This window comes from Petaurus breviceps, unplaced genomic scaffold (assembly GCF_028583685.1).
Source record: "Petaurus breviceps papuanus isolate PSGF00001 unplaced genomic scaffold, PetGlider_PUasm1.0 90700, whole genome shotgun sequence".
In the NCBI taxonomy this organism is placed as follows: domain Eukaryota; kingdom Metazoa; phylum Chordata; class Mammalia; order Diprotodontia; family Petauridae; genus Petaurus; species Petaurus breviceps.
Genome location: NW_027187315.1, coordinates 1,118,265 through 1,140,409, shown reverse-complemented (window position 1 = coordinate 1,140,409; position 22,145 = coordinate 1,118,265). Strand labels below are relative to the sequence as shown.

General features: G+C 38.5%; 1 protein-coding gene across 1 annotated transcript in view; it reads right to left on the bottom strand.

Annotated features, from left to right (window-relative positions):
• The window catches only part of TSPAN7 (tetraspanin 7), a 119,814-nt gene that overhangs the window by 18,733 nt on the left and 78,936 nt on the right, over positions 1-22,145 (bottom strand). Inside the window, exons 2-5 of the mRNA XM_069065686.1 lie at positions 16,421-16,609; positions 12,830-12,904; positions 10,388-10,483; positions 7,515-7,670 (exon numbers count right to left, since the gene is read on the bottom strand). Coding sequence (XP_068921787.1) covers positions 7,515-7,670; positions 10,388-10,483; positions 12,830-12,904; positions 16,421-16,609 — 516 coding nt within the window. The remainder of the gene's footprint in view (positions 1-7,514; positions 7,671-10,387; positions 10,484-12,829; positions 12,905-16,420; positions 16,610-22,145) is intronic.

Sequence of the window (22,145 nt, the reverse complement as noted above, 5' to 3'; positions counted from 1 at the left end):
TCTATCTCTCATGAGGTTAAAGCCTCTGAAACCCAGGTTTAAACTGTCTCTTCTATTTGATTTCTAAGTTACTGCCCTTGTAGATTTTTACCCTACCCTCTTTTTTGTTTCCTGCTGTGTTCTTTTCTCAGAAATGGAAATTTATAAGGGAAGTAAATGTAAGACCTAAGCAGTGTCATATTATTCTCTGTCCCCAGTCCTAAGGCTTGGTCCTACTCTCTGCTCTTGCTATGATCAGTTTCCATTCCTAAGGCCACATTATTCTTTCTCAGGTTCTATGCCCAATCCCTACTAGTCTGGGTTCTGGCTGTGCATAAGTAATCATATAGCACCTTCTTCTAGGGGGGTAATGCTATTCAGGCATGAGTAACTAATTCTCAGAGAAGCTGGTCTCCCTAATGTACAAATCTCATACTGCAGATATACCTCTCCTTTCTCAAGGGACTGGTCTTTAGAGATACCCTTATCTTTCTCAGGTGAGACAAATTCCTTTCTAGTCACCCCACCCCCCAATCTTAGTCCTTCTCCTTTGGCATTTATCCTGTTTGCTAACAGCACTTCCTCTTGTGGAGAGGAGTCATCTCTCCACTGTTCACCTATGCACTTGGTAGAGGTACATGACCACTCCCTTCTATCCCTTACCTCTCCTTTTCTTCATTCACACGAGTTCCTATTCTGTCATCCCTTTCTACAAAAGACAGAGATTTGCTTCTAGAGAGTGGGGAGATTTAGTCAATGGAGTACTAATCCAATTTTTCTACTTTTGTTTCTCCTGATTCCTTAAATTCCTCTTAAACTTTTAGCTCCTCATGTTTTTTTTCTGAGATTAATCTTTCTTTTTTTTAAGCAATAAAGGTATACATTTGGAATGAGTTTATTCTTTTCTTGATAATTATATTTACCATTTGTGCTTTTGATGTTAAGGTATTTGCAAATTGTACTAATAATCACTAACATTTTATTTATTTGGGTGGGGAGGACAGGAATACCTCATATGCCTTTATTTTATTGAATATCCTTTTCACTTCTGATTAGGGTCAAATTTGCAGGATATGATGTTTTGGGTTACATCTTGAGTGCTTTTTGTTTATACTGGAGTGGTTTGTCATTTCCTTCTCCGGCTCATTTTATGGATGAGGAAATGAGGCAAAGAGGGTTAGATGACTTGCCCAGGGACACATTTGAACTCATGAAGATAAGTCCTCTTTATTCTAAGGCCGGTGCTCTTACCCACTATACCACCTTCTCTTTTAGAATATATTATTAGATTTTGTGGTGTTATTTTTACTAGGTAAACACTTAATAAATGCTTGTTGATGGTCTTCTGTTGTTTCAATTACCTTTCCTTCACACTCAAGACTTTTCTTTCTTGGCTTCTTTTTTCAAAGAGTGCTTGTTGCTGAAACTGTGAAATTTAGCCACTAACATGTCTTGGAATTTGAAGTGTCCTTTATATATTCTGGTATAAACCTGTGGGTTCTCTCAATTAAAGCTTTTCTGGGCTACAATCAGAATTACTAGGCAGTTTCCTAGAACTATGTCCTGTTATTCCCTCCTTCCTTATTTCACCTGTAAGAATTCCTAATTTCCTTCAAGACTCAGTTAAAGACACTTTTTTCCTAACCTCCCCAGCTACTACCAGCCTCCCTTCCAAAGTACCTTATGCCCTTTTTGTATAGATGTGTGTGTGTGTGTGGTCTCCCCTGACAATTTAAGATTCTTGGAAGCAGTGCCTAACACTTTTGAAAAATCCCTGTTACCTAAGCAGGTGCTTAATAAATACTTGTGGATGAATTTAGTTATAGTTACTGTATATAACTAGTACAGAATTCCTTTCTTTTAAGATTCTGGTATTGGAGAAGTTTGCAGAAAAGGCTGTGTGATCAAAAAAGGTCTACTTTTTAAAAAATTAAATGTTTTATGAAAAATAATGAACATCAATACAAACATTTTAATTTTCTCAGTAACTATACACATTTAAGCTAATTTTTCTAAATGTATAAAATATCATGATAATTTTTCAGCCATTCCATCTAAGTCTTCTTCAGGATGACCTATTTTATTTTTCCCTTTACATGGTCAGAATGTGCACATACTCAGGGTTTCTAGCTCTGCTTTCATCATATCTGGAACACACTTCCTCCTCCACTAACTACTGACCTCCCTGGCTTCCTTAGAATCAGAATCCCACCTTCCACAGGCAGCCTTCCCTAACCCCTTTACATTTCAGTGCCTTCCCTCTACTCACTATTGCCTACTTACTGTCTGTAATTTGTTCTGCTATTTCCACATTGTCTCCGCTCTCCACCTCGTGAGCTACTGAGGAAAATGCCTTTCTTTGTATTCTCAGCACTTTAGCACAGTGCCTGGCACATAACAGGTGCTTAATAAATGTTGGCTGAATTGAACTGAATTCTGCATTATTTCATAATGATCTTCCCAGATTTCCTTCCTGACTTTTGTCCATTTTAATTGCATTATAGTATTCCCTTTTACAAAGATACCAAAATGGATTTATTCATTCCCCTATTGTTAGACATTTAACTAACAATCTATTAGTTGCTAAATTCAAAGCCTCTTCTCAATCCTCATCATTCTGGATTACTCTAGATCATCTGACATGGTATACACATTCCCTCCCTCTTTGCTGGATTTTGTGTCATTGTTGTCTCTTACTTTCTCCTCCCATATGTATGCTTTATCCATCTCCTTTTCAAGACTGTCAATCAAGTCCTATCCCTCAGATGTGGGTGTATCCCAAGGTTCTGTTCCCAGCCCTAGTCTCTTCTTTCTTTATACTCTTTCTTGGTGATCTTATCTGCTTTCATCAGTTCAACTATCATCTCTTCTCAAATAACTCCCAAATTTACAGATTTCCAGCCCTCATCTCTGTTCTAAGCTCTAGTCTCAGATGGATATTTTCACCTGGATCAATCAATTGATAGGTTTTATTAAATGGGCCAGGCACTGTGCCTAATGCCAAGGATATAAAGCATGAGACAATCCCTACTCTCAAATAACTTCTATTCAAACAGAGGCAAGAACAATTACATAAATAAGTATATAAAGAACAAATATGAAAAGAATAAATTCAAATAAATACAAAGCTGCTAAACATGAGGTAGTTTGGGAGGAAGAGCATTAGGGGAAGGAGGGATCAGGAAAGACTTCCTGTTGGTGGTACTTGGGCTAAATTTTGTAGGAAAAGAGTGACTCTATGCAAAAGAGGTGAGGAGGAAGTGATGGGAGATGAGCAGTGAGTTCAGAGGCCCAGAGATGGGATATGGAGTCTTGTGTGTAAGAACAGAGAGAAGGCCAGCTTGGCTGGATCATAAACTGAAAAAAGGGAAGGAATGCAAAGTGAGGCTAGAGGTCTGTGGCCAGATTATGAAGGCTTTAAAGGTGAACAGAGGAGTTTATATTTTATCCTAAAGGCACTGGGAAGCCACTGGAGTTTATTGGGTGGGGGGTGGCATTTTGTGCTTCAGAAAATCACTTTGGCAGCAATGCAGAGGACGGATCAGAGTGGGGAGAAACTTGAGGGAGAGATACCAATTAGGTATCTGCACTACAATAGTCTAGGCAAGAAGTGATGGGAGCTACACTATGGTGGTTACTTGTAAACAGAGAGAAGGCGTCAAATGTCAGATGTTGTGGACGCAAAAAATGGCAAAATCTGTTACCTAACAGGCAGGCAGGGTGGAGCAGAGTGAGGAGGTAAGGATGATGCCAAAGTTACAAACTCGGGACACTGGAAGAATGCTGGTAGTAGGAAAGTTTGGAACAGGGTAGTGTGTAGATAGGGGAAAGATAATGAATTCTGTTTTGCACACACTGAGTTGTAGATATCTCTGGAAGATTCCACTTAAAATGTTCAATAGTCAATTGGTGATGAAGAAACTAGAGCTCAAGAGATATACAGATCTTGGGAGTCATCTGTATGGAGAGGATAATTAAGCCCATGGGAGACTATTAGGTCACTATGAAAGAGATGAAGACCCAGGACAGAGCCTCTGGGAACACCCGCTGTTGGAGTGTGAGATGGGTGATAAGCTTGGAGACTAACTGAGAAGCTGCATAAGGAGGAAGAGGACTTAGAAGAGAACAGTGTCACAAAAACCCAGAGAGAGGAGGAAAGCGCTGTTAATAGTGTCAAAATGTTTTGTTTATATACACAAGACACATGTCCACTGTAAAACTTTCAATCACAGCAAGATCCCTTCAGATAATGTTACTGCTAACTTACCAATAAAAGTGATTTTTTGAGGGAGTAAGGTGGAGTTGAAGGGACATAATTGCTTTCAGCTTCAAAGATACTTTTGACATTTAATATAAATTCAAACAACAATGGTTTAGTTAAATTACTTTAGTGAGCGAAATTGAAGAAAGATGCAAATAAAACACTTACACATGGTTACACTGTGACTCTGCCATTTAACTGTTTTTTTTTTTAAATAAGTGTCAAAAGTAGCAGAGAAGTCAAGAAGGATGAGGACTGAGAGACATGGCAAGGGACATCTGGTAATTTTGAAGAAAGCAGTTTCAACTGAGTGATGAGGTCAGAGGCCAGAATGCAAAGGGTTGACATGCTAGAAGGGAGGAAGTAGAGGCAATGTGTATAAACAGCCTTTTTCTGAGAAAGATTAGAGATATGTGGGGTGATAATTTGAGGTAATGGTAGAGTCTGATGGGAGATTTTTTTTAATGTGGTAGACTTGGGCATGTTAGAAGGCAGTAGGGAAGGAATAAATAGGGAGAAGCTGAAGACTTCAGGGAGAAGATGATTGAAGGCTAGTGTACTAGGGAAAAGGGGAGGGATCAAGGCTAAATGTACAAAGTGTAGAAAAGTTTGCCTTAGCAAGAAAAAAGGCCACTTTATTGTAAGAGTGACAATGGGATGTTAAGAGATTATATAATAAAGAGAATGAGAGAAGAGAGCTCACAGCAAATGGTCTTGATTTTCTCACTAAAGTAAGTCAGTATCCTCAGCTAAGTAAAAGGTGGGAGGGAGAAGTGTGGGAGTTTTGAGGAGAGAAGAGAGGGTTTATAATAGTTTCTGTGGGGTAATCAATTAGAGAAGAATAAAAGGAATGTCATGCTGCAATAATGGTTCTGTTCTAGTTTACAGAAATTTAGAGGGTACCCAGGCAGTATGGCTGAATGACTTCCTCTAGCTCCATTCAGCAGTATGTGAAAGTGGAGGAGGCAGATGGGAGTAATGGCAGGGCTAAAGTTTGGCAAGTGAAGAGCACTGATTGGACAAGAGGTCAGGGATTCGAGAGTCAATAATAGCATGGAGCTGATATGGTTAACTGTAGAGAAAGGTCCTGAGAAAATACTGAGGGGTACTGGAAGGACTAGAAGTCTTGAGGATAAAGAACAGTTTTAGGAGAGATGAGGCATAGGGAGAAGTGGGACAACTGGAGGCTATAATCAGATAAGTCAGGGTTGGCTTTCTGTTATGTTTATTTGTTTTTGTTTTTAGAGAGAATTAGGTAATTGTGAGATGCAAGGCTTGACTACTGCTAGAAGACTGAGGAAATGGAGAGTTAAGGAGTTTGTGAAATCATCAACATGGCCACTGAGACCCCTGTTCCTTCCCCCACCCCCAAAGTGTAAGGGCAAGAGTCAGGAAGTTTAGGAAGATGATCCAGGTGCTGAACTCTCTGAGAAAGGAAGAACAGGATAACAATAGGCATTTCAAACTTAATACATGTATCCAAAACTGAAAACGTTCTTTTAAATGTACCCTAAATCTTCTACTCTTCCTAACTTTCCTAATTTTTTCATAGGGATTAACATCTTTCCAGTCACAACCTCAGAGTATTTTTGGCCCTTCACTCTCTCCCGTCCTTTCATCGCCCTAATTCAGGTCCTTACCACCTCTAACCTGCACAACTGTAATGGTCTCTTTATTGATTTTCTTGATCTCTTCTCCAAATAATTGCAAGGTGTGACCATGTCACTCTGCTCAAGGATTTTCAGTGGCTGCCTCTGAAATGAAACATACACTCTTGTTTGGCAATAAAGCCCTCCATAATCTTAATACATACAGCCTACCGCTTCCTAGCTCACTACTCCCCTCACACTGGCCTACATTGTGTGTGCTGCATTCAACACTACATTCCCAAGTCTGCCTGAGCAACTGTGGTCCAACACACCCAAAACCTCCCCTCCTCACCCCCACCTATGTGAATTCTTCACCCCCTTCAAGGCTCAACTCAGAAGCTATTTCCAAAGTAAGGTCTTTTCTACACCCCAAGCTGTCTGCCCATCTCCACTTCCAGTAACTTTTGTGGAGTTTTTGTATGCTCCAATAACTGAATATATGCTTTTTATTTACTTATCTATAGACAAGTTATAGCTCTCCACATGTCAGAGAATAACAGCTCCTTGAAAGGAGAGACTGTTTTGTCTTTGTATTCCCAGTGCCCAATATAGTTAAGTGTATTAAATTCTTAATAGATGCTTATTGAATTGTGTGACCTTGAGCAGGTTAAAACCACTTTGCCTCCCTATATGTAAAATTGAGACAATAACAGCTGTAACACATACCTCACTGGATTCTCATGAACAGCTTTGTAAATTATAAAGCAGGACATAAGCATGAATTATCATTCCACTTCACTCTGTCACACATACACGCATAATAAAATTCAAAAGTTTAGATTAAATCAAAACCAGAAAAATGTATGCTAGAATGAATAACATAGAAAACTTGAAAAGTAATTTTTTTTCCTTTAGCTTTACCAAAAGACATTTAAAGAAATTGAAATGGGATTATCTAAAATAGTTCTTTAAGACCATTGGTGAGCTGTCCCTTTAGCTCTAACAACTTTTGGCAAAATGTAATACAGAACTTCTTTTCTATTCTTCTTGTTTTTTGCATTTTAGATTCCCTTATTACTACTCTGTGGTGTCTTTTACTCGATTCTCTTTGTGGTGATCTTTCCCTCTAATTTCCAGGGTTCAGGGAGTGGGTAGGTAGCTAAGGAAAGGTTTGTTGGTTTGTTCTTGAGCAGCATGAGTCCACTAAGGTAAAGGATAACATTTTCAGAAGAACCACAATACTCACCATCAGTCATCTCTCTCTCTTTTTGCATAAGTGTTGGCCACCAGCTGCTAACACTTTCATGTTTGCACAAGAAACCCAAAAAGAAAAGTGACATTCACTGCCTGACATAAGCATAACTGCATACATTTGCTAAATCTAAAGCTATTTAACTTTTTGATGGAAAAAGAGAAGCAGACTGAACTGAGCAATGGATTCTTAAGCTCTTAAGGTTTTGGAAAATGGGCATAAAATGAGGTACCAAAAACATCAGAACCCTGATTCCCTTCTGTTCATTTCTACTTCCAACCTCTTTCCCAGAATCATGGAAAAAAAAAAAAAACTAAACCACTACCTCCTGAGTCCCTCTCCCCACTTCACCCTGCTCTGAATCTACCACATCAACTGAAAAAATTATAAAGTTACTAAGAGGAAATTTTTCATAGGCCTCGAGGGAACAAACCTTTTGATTGACTTTAGTGGCAGCCACAGTCATGTTGCGCAGATCCTGGGGGTTGCAATCGCTGGTATTCATGCAGCAGCTGGGAGGGATCCCATGTTCCACAAAGTATGGGCTGGTACTCCAGTTAGTATAATTCTGAACACCACAGCAGCTCAGCTACAAGAACCAAAACAAGAGCTGGGAAATTACTTGCATCATGATCCCCTTGCCTCTTCTTCACTAACTGTCTACAGGAAAGAAAGTGAGGCCAAGAATCACAAAGTAGTCATTCTCTAATTTTTTCATAATGAGTTAATACCTCACTCACCATCTTCCCCTCTTCTCCAGCTTAAAGCTTATAATAACATCCATGTTAATGCTCCCTCAGATATCTTCTCATCAACCTCCTTAAAGCCAACAACCTACTACTACTTCATTCTACCTCAACCATGCAAAGAAGCTGTCAGACTCAGGGGTGGCTAGGTGGCGCAGTGAATAGAGAACTGGCCCAGGAGTCAAGAGGACCTGAGTTCAAATCTGGCCTCAGACACTTAACCCCAATTGCCCTCCAAAAAAAAAAAGTTGTCAGACCCTAGATATCATCATTATTCAGAAGTGTTTCACTTACACAGTAAAAAGCTAAAACATTCTTGTATCTGCTAATCTCTTGTCACTCCATCTCTCTCTCCTCCTAAACCTTTCCAAGTCAATTCTCTATATCACTGAGACCTTCAGTTTCTTCATCCCTTAGTACTTTCTTGAATCATTACCTCTGCTCTCACTTCACCTTCCAATTTTTTATTTTAACCAGTTCAAGTCCATACTTTCCTCTATTCTCGAATTTCCTTGGCCCCTGGTACTATCACTCCTCATATCTTACCAAGTCCCAGCCCTGGAATACTCCCTTCATCTGATTTCTCCACTTCTACTCAAGTGCTGCTGGAGGGGGCTGGAGGACTTCAAGAAACCGAGCTGACTGGGTCCACTACAAATTTATGTCAAAAATAACTGTATCTTCACCGTGGCAAGCCAATCATTTACTTCTCTCTAATTTATTTTCTATACCGTTTCCACACAGAGGAGGTTTCAAACTCTATTTTTATCTCCTACTTTTCCTCAAGAACTTTTTAAATTAAAATGTTATTTTTTTAAAATAATGAAAAACCACCTTCTTTTCCTCCCACCCCAAACTATGGGGAAAATAAATAAAAAACAAAATCCTAGTAACATATATTGTCAAGCGAATTCTGGCACAGGCCAGGTCCAAAAAATACACATATCTCAATCTTGGTTCATAACCCCTCTATCTGAAGTGTGTAGCATATTTCATTGTGAGTCCTCTGAACTTATGGTTAATTATGGTATTGATAACCATGCTTAAGTCTTCTAAAGTTTTTCATCTTTACAATACTGTTGGGGTGGCTAGATGGTGCAGTGAATAGAAGACTGGCCCTGGAGTCAGAAGGACTTGAGTTCAAATTTGAACTCAGACACTTGACATACTTACTAGCCATGTGACCTTGGGCAAGTCACTTAACCCCAATTGCCCTGCCTTCCTCCCTCCAAAAAAACAAAAGCAAAATAAAATTCTAAAACCCAATACTGTTGTTATTTTATAAACTGTACTCCTGGTTCTGCTCATTTCACTTTGCATCAGTTTATAGAAGTCTACCCAAGTTTCTCTAATACTGCCCCAACATTTCTCATAGCACAATTACAGTGAGAACATTGAAGCCATTCACTGTAATTTTCTTCTTCTCTTCAAATCCAAACCCCTTGCTATCATCTCCCAGTTTTTTCTCCTTTATGCCACCCTCTGATGAGACAGCTTTTCTCTTTATTAAGACCACCTCCTCTATGTACCCTTGATCCCACTCCTTTCCATCTTCTCTAGCAGACTACTTTCAAAATTATATATTCTCTTTCTAATCTTCAATGTCTTTCCTATCTACTAAATCCTTTGATGCTGCCTTCAAATATCCCCAAGTCTTCCCAATTTTTAATTCACTAGACTTTACCAATACCTCAAGCTATCATCTTATCTCCCTTTCTCAACCAAACTCTTAGAAAAAGTTGTCTACTGTAATCTCATTCACTTTCATTCCTCAGTCCTTTGACTTCTGGTTTCTGACCTCATCATTTAACTGAAACTGTTCACTCTAAAATTACTGATTATCTTTTAAATGACAAAGCTGATGATCTTTTTTCTCTACTCATCCTTCTCAACTGGTTGCGTCCATTGACCTCCTGAATGTCCTCTCCCGAGTCGTCACAATGGTGTTGATCTTCCTCTTACCTATACATTCAATGCTTCTAAGCCTCCTCAGTTGGATCATCATCCAGACTATACCCCTTAAATTTGGGTATACCCCAAGGATCTATCCTGAGTTCTTTTTTCTCTTTTCATTCTCTTGATGAACTTCAAAGCTCCCATAAATTTAATTAGCACCTTAATTCAGATCACCATTAGATCAATATAGCTAGCACCAGACTCTCTCCTAAACTCCAATCCCCACAATAGCACCTGCCTATTGGATATATCATCCTTTCAAAGGACACAATTCTGCTGTTATCAGGGCATGTATTCAGGAAGGAAAGGCATGTGTTTAGCTACAAAGACATGTGACCAGGAGAGATTCACTTTTTCTATGAAATTCTTAGTATGTGGGTAAATTGTTGAAAGCCAATATGTAGGAAACTGAGCTCAGGGGTACTATTTTATCTACAAGGCAATGAAATGATCAAAAAAAAATTTAAAAATAGTAAATCTTCATACATGGGGGAAGGCTGTAAAAATTAACGATGGTAGCACATCACAAACCCCAAACCGCAACTGATGAATGACTTCACTGAGAGTTCTCTCCTTAATTGCCTGCTTGCCACTTTAAACTTACACTCTCCTGCACATCATCCACTGCACGGCTTCTCTCATCATTCCCATTGTAATTCTGCATGGCTTCAGTGTATGTCCTAAGGAAGGTGTCCTTGATCTAAGGAAGGATAGCAGATAGGCAACATGAGGTCATTCCATCAACTGAGAAGCTTAGTCAACAACAACAAGAAGTATTTATTAAGTGATTACTATATTCCAGGCACTAGGCTAAGTGATGAGGACACTAAGAAAAGGAAATTCGTGTTAAAATGCTAGTTTTCATTTTAAGATAACTCCTTGGGAAAACTTCTCATGGTAGTTAATAGATCAGGAGGAGCAACACAACTCTTAAAGCTCAAGGGGTAAGTCAGATATTACTCAGCCCAATCCCCTCTTTTTTACAGGAAGAACTGAAGGTCTAGAGATGCTCCTTAAAGTCTTTCATAACAAGGGTTTTTGGTTTTGTTTTGTTTTCAGTATTTTTTTAAAAAACAAAAATGAAACTTGACTTTGCTTGATGAGTTGCATAAGTATGAAATGTTTGGGACTGACAACATAAATGGGTAAACTGGGCCCAGAATTAAACACAAGGAGGAGAGCAGGCTGGATTATCTTCAGGAATTCAAAAATTACCTTTAAATACTCCAAACTGGAGCAGCTAGGTAGTGCAGTGAATAGAGCACTGACCCTGGAGTCAGAAGGACCTGAATTCAAATCCAGCCTCAGAAACTTGATGCTTACTAGCTGAGTGACCTTGGGCAAGTCACTTAACCCCAACTGCCCTGCCTTCTCCCATTAAAAAATCAAAAAACAAAAAATTAATACTCCAAGCTTCTTCTAAAAACAAAAGTCCATATTTTTAATACCAAAATTCTGTCGGCATTATTGTATGGTTGTAAGACATGGAACACAACAGTTGGATAATAGAGAGTGAAGAGGTGTTGGGAGGAAAGGGTAATTAAGCAGCTTGTAATGCATAATCAGGGAATAACTTCAAAGAATAGAAATTTAAAATGTCATCAGGGAAATATACAGAAAGAAAGGATGGTGCTGATGAACTAAGTAAGGGGAAAGATGGCTGCTGGACAGTCCTGTCATCTTTGTTATGGTGGGGGGGTGAGGAAGACTCACAGTCATTGGGTGAACCTTTGTAGCAAATTCACAGGGGAGCACTGACAAGAATAGTCTTACAGTATGGGCAGTTGTGGACAGGTTGCAATTTGCATCACTGGAGGGGATATACAAACTGATGAAATCAGACTTATTTAAGCATTTGAAAGGCATGATTTAGGGGAAGATAGTGGTAAGTATAGTAAACTGACTGAAGAAAATTATTTATTACTGAAATACTACCTCATCACCTGCCTGGGAATACTAGGGCCATGGTTCTATCATTTATATATGAAAAGGTATTTAATGAAGTGGAAACAGGGGACTGTCAGAGGTGGGATAGTATTTAGGGAAAAGAGAGTTTGTGGTTGAAAAACTGAACCAAGGTAAAGGGAATACTACATTTTAAGCCATGAACTAGTTTCTCCAACCATCTGATTTGGATTTGCAGTTCTTTCCATGGTTTTACTCACTCCCACTCAAAGTAGAATTCTAAAGAACAGGTCCTTTTAAGAGATATTAAAACCAGCTGTAGAAATTCCCACTGCTTCTCAGGAAGAAAAAAAAAGACGGACAGACTTCACTGACCAATATTTACTCAAGAAAAAAAATGGACAAAGGATTTACTTTTTTAATGGCCTTTTTTGAATTTTGGTATAAATTAATTTGGTAATTTTAAAATCATAAACACACACAGATATATATATATATATACATATATATGTGTGTGTATTTTACTATTACTTCTGGGAAGATATAATACAATATATCAAAGAAATTAATTTGGTTGGTTTGGCTTCGTAGCCTTGAAAACCCTCCCTTTGTTACTTGAGCACGTGCATATATATACCTACGTGTACATTTTACTGAAAGAACTATATATATTTTTAAGCAACTGGGGTTAAGTAACTTGCTCAAGGTTACACGGCCAGTTTTTTCTGGGTGTGGTACTAAGTATCTGAGCCTGGATTCGATCCCAGGTCATCCCGACTCTGGGGCCGGTACTCTTACTCACTGTGCTACCTGGCCGCCCCAAAAGATCTATATTTTAAAAGCATATTTATTCTATATTACAAACTTTGGCATTGTAACAGGGCTAGAGAAGGACCTTTCATGAGGAACACATAAAGACTGCTTAAGTAAATATCCAAAAATTAAGCTTCTGAACTTTGACCAAATCTGTTCATTTGGAATCATAATTTCAGTCCATGATACTGCTAGAAAACTACCACCATTCAAAGTAAATAAACTAAACTCAGCATTCTGTATGTGCTATGCACATTTTAAGAGGTATCAATGAATCTTCCCTTCTAAAAACTGTATGGTTCCTGTCCCCTAATTTGTATGTACTTACCTCATGGCGAAAAACAAAACCTGAGATGCCTGCCACCAGCTCAGCCAAGAACACCAGGGACAAGAACATGGCATACTGGGAGGAGAAAAAGGCACAAGATCAAATGTGAAGAATTAAAATTAGGACACTTTAAGGATTAGAGATTTAAAGCTAGAAACTGGGCAATAAATATCAGGGGTAAAAAACTTTTAGAATACACATTTCTCTTTCCTGCCCAAAAGAGAACCTCCTCCAAATATTTACTTCTAAGTCAAGTCATAGCTGTTGTTTCTACAGGGTTAGAATGGTGTTCAATGTTTCTACAATTTGAGCAATCATTATGTGGTCATTCCATTGACTTCATGGGTTTCTCTTTGTATATCAAGCTTAAATTCTTTTGCTAGGTCAGCTTCACATATGTTAATGGCAGGGAATGTTAATTTAATTCTTCTTTTGCTAAAAATAAGATTTTGGGGATTATCCCAACTGAAACAACAATAACATGGGATTAATGATAATTGCAGTGAACAATGCAAAGAGACTGATCCAAATGTAACTAGCTCATGACGATTCTTCTAAACACTTTTCACATCACAGTGTTTTCCTGTCTCTAAGAGGATTCTTTCTGCACATCCTTATAATAAATAGGTCGTAGATCTTACCCAATAGACTCTTGGAAGTATAACCTCAAGTGTTGGAATATTCACCTGAAAATTTTCTGCTCTGTATGTAGTGCCCATAAGCCTTTTACTAGGTTCAACCTAGGGTAGCCAAAGACCCTTCCATTTATGACTTTAGAGCTCATATAAAAGAGGAAAAATTATCAAATAAAGTATTAATCCTGAAAATTCTACCTTTATACATAGCAATAGGGCTATGTGTTTGTCTTCTGTAATGGGAATGTAAATTTTTAAGATCTTCCCTGCCCCTAAGCTAAAGTGCACCTGAAACCTGGAGTGGGAGGCTTGTTTTTCAGTAGAAACTTTTTTATTGGCCAGTGGGTCAAGAAGGTTGTAATATTCTCTGAGCCAGGAAAAGGCTATATGAGCCCTGATGTGAGAAGTTGTTTTGGGGCTCACTTTGAGAAATGTTCTGTGATGTGATCAGATGAGACTCTGGGAAGCCGTTGTTGAGAGTCCCCCAGCTTTGAAAAACCCAGATGTTGATTTGGTATGAATGTAATGGTTGGACAGTTTGGAAACCTGTCTACTTGATCTGTTTCTCTGTCTTGATAATTCTGTCTGTATACTCTGAAGTTCAGGGTGCTGACCTTTTTCCCCTGAACTAGCTAAAGGATATATATTTGACTGATTAAAGTAAGCCTGTTAACCCATTTTGACCTGCTTTCCTTTAGCAAAGCAGATCTAAGAACCTGTTGGCAGCCACCCTGGGGACACTTGCTGGGGTGCTTGCTGCTACATCTTCTCAGTGGAGGATATAGTACCTGGAGTACCCCGACCATTAAGAATGGCGTGTGCTAGATACATATTTCAGAAGCTGCTACTTCTTTATAACCTATCCTATTCTCCCATCAACTCCCTTTCCCCTCAAATAGCCAGTCTGCTATCACTGAATTACTAGTGTATTTGTTTATGGGAATAAAATTATCAAGGGATCACATAGTTACTCTATTCAGTTCACATGTAAGTTCTTCTGATAATACTCCCAGCATTGGTAACATAAATTTGCCAGGTGAAAAAATAAACACAATGATGGGTGTATAAAGCTCCCTTTCCCTTATTTTTCACTATTAAAAAATTTCTCCTTAGAATAGTAGAATAAAGAACTGAAAAGGTCCTTAGAAACATCTGTTTTGCCTCCTGTCATTTTAAAGAAGAAAAAATTAAAACCCAGAGAGATGCATGCCTTGTCCAAGGATACAAGCAGAGCTGGGACTAGAACCCAAGTTCTAGTGGTTAGTATATACATTTCTCTTTCCTGCTCCAAAGGGAACTTCTCCCAAATATGTACTTTTTTCTCAAGTCATAGCTTGTAGTCTTTACAGGTTTGGAGAAGTGTTCAATGGTTCTATAGTTTGGGCAGGGGTTACATGGTTATTTCACAGATCTGCATGTGTATTTATGTCAGGCTTAAATTCTCTTACTAGGTTAGTAACCATTGCATTAAAAATAGTCATTTCATCTCTCTCCCTGTCCATATTGAAAATAATTATATTTTTGAGAAGTATTAGATGGACAGGCCTCACTCACAGTAGTTGGTGCATTCTGGACAAAGGACACTAGTACACGTATATGCATATGCCCTCACATGTGGAAGACAGGGACAGCAGTGAGTACCTTGGCCTCTAATCCCATTTCTTGTTTGCACATTTTACTTCTAGAGGGAAAGCAGGGAAGATGAATGGGGTCCTTCTGTTCATCCCTCCTATGGAGGCTGACAACAAAGAGATCAATTAATGGCAACTGTCAACATGGTTTCTTCAATGTGAACTGGACACAGACCAAGTTGTGTCATTTCATATAGTAGAGAATGTTATTACCTCCCAGGGTTAAGCTAAACCAAGGAAGATGGGGCTGAAAGACTTTCTACCTCACCCGTTCATGGGTGGCACATTTAACACAGGCCCCATTTAATGCAATTTAACATTAAGTGGGGATTCTGACCTCCTTTCATTTACAAAAACTACTATAGCAATCCTCAGAAATGAAGAGTATTATGAAAGGCACTTTAAATGTAGACAAATGGCAGGCCAAAACACTAATAATCCCAGCAGCATCGTGACCCCAAAGCCTAGCCATTATTTCTGCTTGCTCGTGTAAATACAGGGTAAATACTTGCTAGTGTAAATACAGTGTAAAAGGATAAATATACTTTTAACATTGGTCTTATGATAGCAGCAAGAAATGAAGCAAATCAAGTGAGCAAAAGGAAGATGAGTCCAGTGCCTCACAAGATTCACGTTGCGTCTACTGTTCATTATTTTACCTCTTCTCTTTCACATTTCTCTAAATATAGGGGTCAGTGAGGAGGAATAACACAACAGCTTTTAAGGGGTGAAAAGCACAGCAATAATTCTAGGCCAGGAGAAAGCAACGTGACATTGTGCAAACTTTCAGCAGAGCTGTGCTCTGTGACACAGCTGGACCTCCATAGCTTGTGGCTAGACAGTGTTGATTTAGAGACGAGGATGAACAGCCAAGTGCAGCCATAGTTGAGACAAGAAAATTGATTTCCCAAAAGGGAACAAGGAGGTCACTCCAAATGGAAGGCTGCTGGTCATGCTCCTGAGTGGCTTGGTGAAAACGTGCAACGCAGCTGAAGGAAGTTTCCAGCATAGCACATAAAGCTGGCATCAGGGCATTTTGCCATGAGGTTATAAAGGGCATCTTTATGTTCCCTAGCAACAGCTTTTGCCAGTCAGCCTCACAGAGGGAACCCACTGTTGTTTTAGTACTCTTCTTTGTGTTAATTAGGTCTGGCTAAAACTGAATTCTTGCTTTGCTTTTAGCAGGGAGATAATGGCTAAATGAGTCTGTGGATGTTGAGGCCTTTCTTGTCCAAAGAATCACCATTTCTCATCTGTATGCTTTTTTAAAAATAGCATAGCAAAAGCAATTTCAATATTACAACACATATTATTGGCACACTCACCAGTTTTAACATCCATGGGCTTCCACGACATGTGGCAAAGCATCCAAACAAGCCAAAGACCACAATGGTGGTGCCAGTCCCAATGAGCACATAGGGGGCATTGGTGGAGTTCTCTGCAATAAGAGAAATGTATGTGCCCAAAGTAAGCTTGCCCCAGACTCCAACTGCCAGAAGAATAACACCAGTAATCTGAAAGAAAGGGAGAGGAAGGAAATGGAGAAGTATTTCAGAGGAATAGTCAGAATTAATAGAATGCAACAAATGTTTGGAATTTAAGCCAAAGTGTCCAGAGACCTAATAGTTCTCATTCCAGAATCTGCAAATCATAATGTGCTAAGGTCTTGAAACAAATACAAATTTAAAAAAATGCAATCCTTATAATCCAATGCCAAACCATTATGTATGAAATTGATTTTACCTAATGATTAATACAATTCAAAGAGGTGTTTCAGTTCTTAGTTTTGCAAAATACATGTAGAAATTACAAGCCAAAATCTTCTCTCCAACTGCCTTATCATATTGGGTATCTCACAATGAAGTATATTTCCAACCTTCCAACAATGATAAGTTTAAAAATTCAAGACTTTCTTCTGATACAGTAGAATTGAGTTCAAATCCCAGTTTTGTAACTTACTATGCAGTCTTGGGCAGGGCAGCTATGTGGCACAGTGGATAGAGTGCTGAGCCTAAAGTTAGGAAGTTCAAATCTGACCTCTGACGCTTACTAGTTATGTGACCCTGAGCAAATCACTTAACTCTGTCTGCTCACTTCCACATCTGTAAAATAAACTGGAGAAGAAAATGGCAAACCCCAAATGGGGTCATGAAGAGTCAGACTAAAAAAATGACTAAACAACATGAGGTCTTGGGTAAGTCACTTAACCTTACCAAGGCTGTTTCCTCATCTGTAAAACAAGGCCAAAGATACTAACCCCTTGGACTAAAGTAAGGAAAAAATATTTGAATGACTACATAAATGCAAGCTATGGCTTTATTATTCTTTAGAAAACAGGATGATCAATTTCCTCTTTCAGGCTAAATCTTACTAGCAAAATTACAAATGCAACAAAAAAAATGTCTGTACAAAAGAACATTTCCAAGCCCTACTGATAGACCATCAGGGCGGGGGGAGGTTCTTTTTTCTTAAACACTACTTAATATTAACAGAATATTAATTAACAGAATTAACATAATATAATAATTAATAGAATTAACATAATATAATAATAATTAACAGAATTAACAGACAACAGAAGAATCTGAATAGTCCTTCTGGACTAGATGTAATTGTATTTGCCCAAACCCCATTTGAATCACCAAATGATTCAGAGAGTGCTCCTAAATTCTAGAATTTAGTAACACATATGATGCTATTCTGCTTCAAGTCCATTTCCATTTTTTATTAAGCAACAATGGTAGATACTCAAGAAGAAGGGTTGGAATGTAATTGAGGAGAAGATGAAAGAGGTGATATGTCACCCTTAAAAACAGAACTAAATACATAAATCTCGTAACTGGTGGTGATCTATTGTTATTAATAGTGAAACAGGCATTGGAAAGAAGTCAGATGACATGTTCAGTGTTCTCTGCTGACATCTAGTGGAAAACTAGAAAACATTCCTATTTTCTTTCTCTTTTTTACCATTTATACCTACTTATTAAAGGAGAATATAAAATATTACCTCATCTCATATATGGGCATTTAAATAACTTGTGGTTATCATGAAGGTGAGATATACTTGGGAGCCTGGATAGGAAAGAATAGTGCATGTATATGTGTGTATGTATATGCATGCATATATATAAAATATATGTGTATGTATTCATATACATCTACAAATATAGCTACATCCACAGAACATCTACATCTTTGGATTTCAACAAATTATTCTAAAACCAAATCAGCCAACGTCCTGAGCAGTCAAGAAAATGTGCTATATGTGACACATTATGTAACATATATGTAACATTCAACAATTCAGAGATGCACTCTATACACCAAAAGAATTCCACAAAGCATACTTTGATCTCACGTGGCATTTGACAAAGTCTCTCACAATATCCTTGTGGACAAGATGGAGAGACCAACAAAGCAATCCACAAGTATTCATTAAATGTGCCATGAACTGTGCTGATGCTGAGGATGCAAAGACAAAAAATGAAACAGACATATGTGCACATAAAAGGATATAGAATAGATATGAAAGAAAAACAAGGAATTCAAATGTAATAGCAGAAGAATCAGGAAAATCTTCACGTAGAAGGTTGTGTCTTGTGGACAGTGTTAAATTTTGCAAGGCAGAGGTGAGGAGGGAAATGTATTCTAGATATCTGAGAAAGCCCCTTGCAAAGACATGGAAAAAGGAGATGGATTTCACTGTGTGTGTGCATATATATATATATATATATATATATATATATACATGAGAAACAAAGAGAACCTTAGTTGACCTAGACCAAAGAATGGAAGAAAAGAAGAAATATACAGGAAGACTGGAAAGATAGGTTCATATCATATCATGAAGGGCTTTAAAAGCTAAATAGATGAGTTTCTATTTTATCCTATAAGCAATAGAGAACCAGTAGGATTTACTGAGTAGGCAAGTGACATGGTTGGATCTGCCCTTAATGAAAATCACTTTGGTAATTAAGTAGAGAGAACAGATTTTAGTAGGAAGAGACTTGAGAGAGGTAGACCTATTAGGAGGTTGTTGTAATAATCTTGGAGAGAGGTGGCAAAGACAGACTGACTGGATATCGGGGTGACAAGGAGTAAGGAGATGTAGACAACAATAGGTTTAGGTGGATTTGGGATCAGTCAATTCAAATGATTCTAATCCATCTCGATTAATGTCAACATGGAGGTAGGTCTCTATTGTAGTACTGGGGGTGCGGTGGGACATGGGATTTTGTCCTAGGCCCTGCACTATTATATAGTGTGATCTTGGATGGCATTAAGAGAGGCATAGTGTCCAGACTGAGGAAACTAACATTTTGCTCCACCCTATCTATATGTCAGATCGCATCTGGCATATGTGTTCAGCTCTAAAAACTTCATTTTCAGAAAGATACTGACAAAATGAAGCAGGTTATAAGGACCAAGTGAAGGAACTGGGGATGTTGAGGCTAGATATGAGAAGATATTGGGGGGGGGTAGCAAGATAACAATCTTCAAGTATGTGAAGGGTTGTTATATGGAGACAGATTATACTTGTTTTCCTTGGTCTCTGAAAGGCACAAAGAGACAGATATTAGAAAAATACATGCTGAATGTAAGGAAAACACTTCCTGACAATTAGAGCTACCAGAAGGTAGTATACTCCTTATCACTGGACGTTTTCAAATACAGACCGGATGACTACTTCAGTGAAAGAGGGGCCAGGGCAGGGAGTTTAGAAGGAATTAGAAGGAATTCTTACTGAGGTAGAAGTTGGTTGGACTCTATAACTTCTACAACTCTACAACAAAGAGACTCTGGGGTCTCTTTCATCTCAAATTCTGTAAAGTTATCATTTCTGCCCCAAACTTGGGAACACATGGAATATAATGTAAATTATTCTTTATAATAATATCCACAGTCATTACTCTAACATTAATGTATAAAATGTATATATGTCAATGAACAATGAATAATATACAGAGTGTCCTGGGATACCTTGTAGAGCGCTGGGAATCATCTGCAGGGAGATGCTAACTGAACTCTTGGGAGCTGATGACATCAGCAAGTGAGACTGTACCAAGGGAAAAGAGAAGAGAGCCTAATCCAGGGCCTTGGGGGACATACCCACACACAGTTACATAATTTGACACGATTTGAATAGGGATTCAGGCAAGGAGACTGAATGGCAGGAATCACACAGGTAGAAGGAGAACCAAGAAAGAACAATGTCATAAAAATCTGGACAGGAGAGAAGAACTAGGAGGAAAGAATGATCAACTGTCAAAAGGCTAAAAAGAGTTCAAGAAAGATGAGAATTAAGAAAAGGCCGTGAGATTTGATAAAGAGATCAGTGATAAATTTGGAGAGCACAGCTCCAGCTGAATGATGAGGTCATAAGTCAGATTATAAAGGGTTTAGAAGAGAGTGAGGAGAGATGAAGTGGAGTCACCTAATATACTGGGTTTCTCAAGGAGCATAACTAAGAAGAGGAGGAAATATATAGGATGGTAGTTAGTGAGGATGTTTAAATCTAATGTTTTTTTAATGAACATGTTTGCAGGCAACAGATTAAGCTATAGTAGACAGAGATGGAAGGAAGAGAAATGAGGGATAAGAGTGGGAACAACCTGTTAGAGAAGATGGTAAGGGATAGGACCAAGGATGCATTTTGAGGGGTTTGCCAAAAAAGGACCACCTCTTCTTGCTAGATGGGGTTGAGGAAAAAATAGTGTGATATATCTGACTGATAGGAGAGGGCGGAGCTGTCAGTGAAGGCCCTCGATTTTTTTTTTTTTGAGAAGTCTGAGGTGATGTCTTAGCTAAGGGGGTGGGAGATGGAAAAGGAAACAGGTGCTGTAGAAGCCTTGAGGAGAGAAGAAAAGGTTTAGATTAGCCACTGTCATTCTTGGGTCACCCTCAACAATATTCTTCCCTGTTCTTATCTCCAACCTGGTTTTAGCCTGTTTCTTAGGTCTACAATGAGATACACAGCATCTGATCTTTCAATCCCCTCTCTTAGCCTTACCTTTTTTTCCCAGTCCAATGCCCAAGAATGGAGTCAGTCTTGTAATTTGTGTGTGAATTTTTCCTTTTCCTCCATCTGCAATATACCCATTTTCTCAAGGAGGATATTCTCTGTTTTGGGGAATCCCAAGATCTACTGTACAGTCAAAGATTTGAAATGGGTGTTTTCTGCTTTTTACTACTAAGACAGACTTCGTAATTCCAGGAAGCAACTATTGTTGCTGGGAGGTGAAAGAAATACCCATTCCCCAAGTTAAGTCGACATACCTTATTTTAATAACCATACCAGTTTTTCTTCCTCAAGAAAAAAATTTACTTTTGCTTCCAATCAAAGAAAACACAGCAAAAGACACAGCAGAGACAAAGATAAACCACATTATGTGGGTTGGTGAAAACACTATCTACCATCTTACAACCTCCAGGTCAACCACAAGTCATCACATCTAAAAGAACATCCATCAGTAGCAGTGGTTAAGGGGTTACCACCTCAGAATCAAAGCACTGGGACTAGAAGAGGCTTTAGAGATCAGTTAATTCAACTATCTAATTGTTCTAGTTCAACCTTTAGTACATGGGTTCTTAACCTTTTGTGTATGTCATATCCCCTTTGGCAATCTGGTGAAGTCTAAATACTACTGTAGTTTATTGCCTACGTTCTTTTTCATTTTGCTTTTTGGAGGGCAATTGGGGTTAAGTGACTTGCCCAATGTCACATGGCTATTTTTTTTGTGTTAAGTGTCTGAGGCCAAATTTGAACTCAGGTCCTCCTGACTCCAGGGCCGGTGCTCTATTCACTGTGCCACTTAGCTGCCCCACCTACATTCTTAATTGAAGGAAATTCTAAATTTCAATTAGAGGTTTGGGAATATAAAGATGTTCATTTAAAAAACTGAAAAACGGGTATTTCCCCCACCTTTATTGGTATATTGGTTGGTTACACTTTGGAAGGGTAACCAAGCAAAGCTACGGAATATTCAAAAGGTATATACCTTTATTCAAATATAAATCTGAACCTTAAAATAAAAGGCACTTAGTATCCCT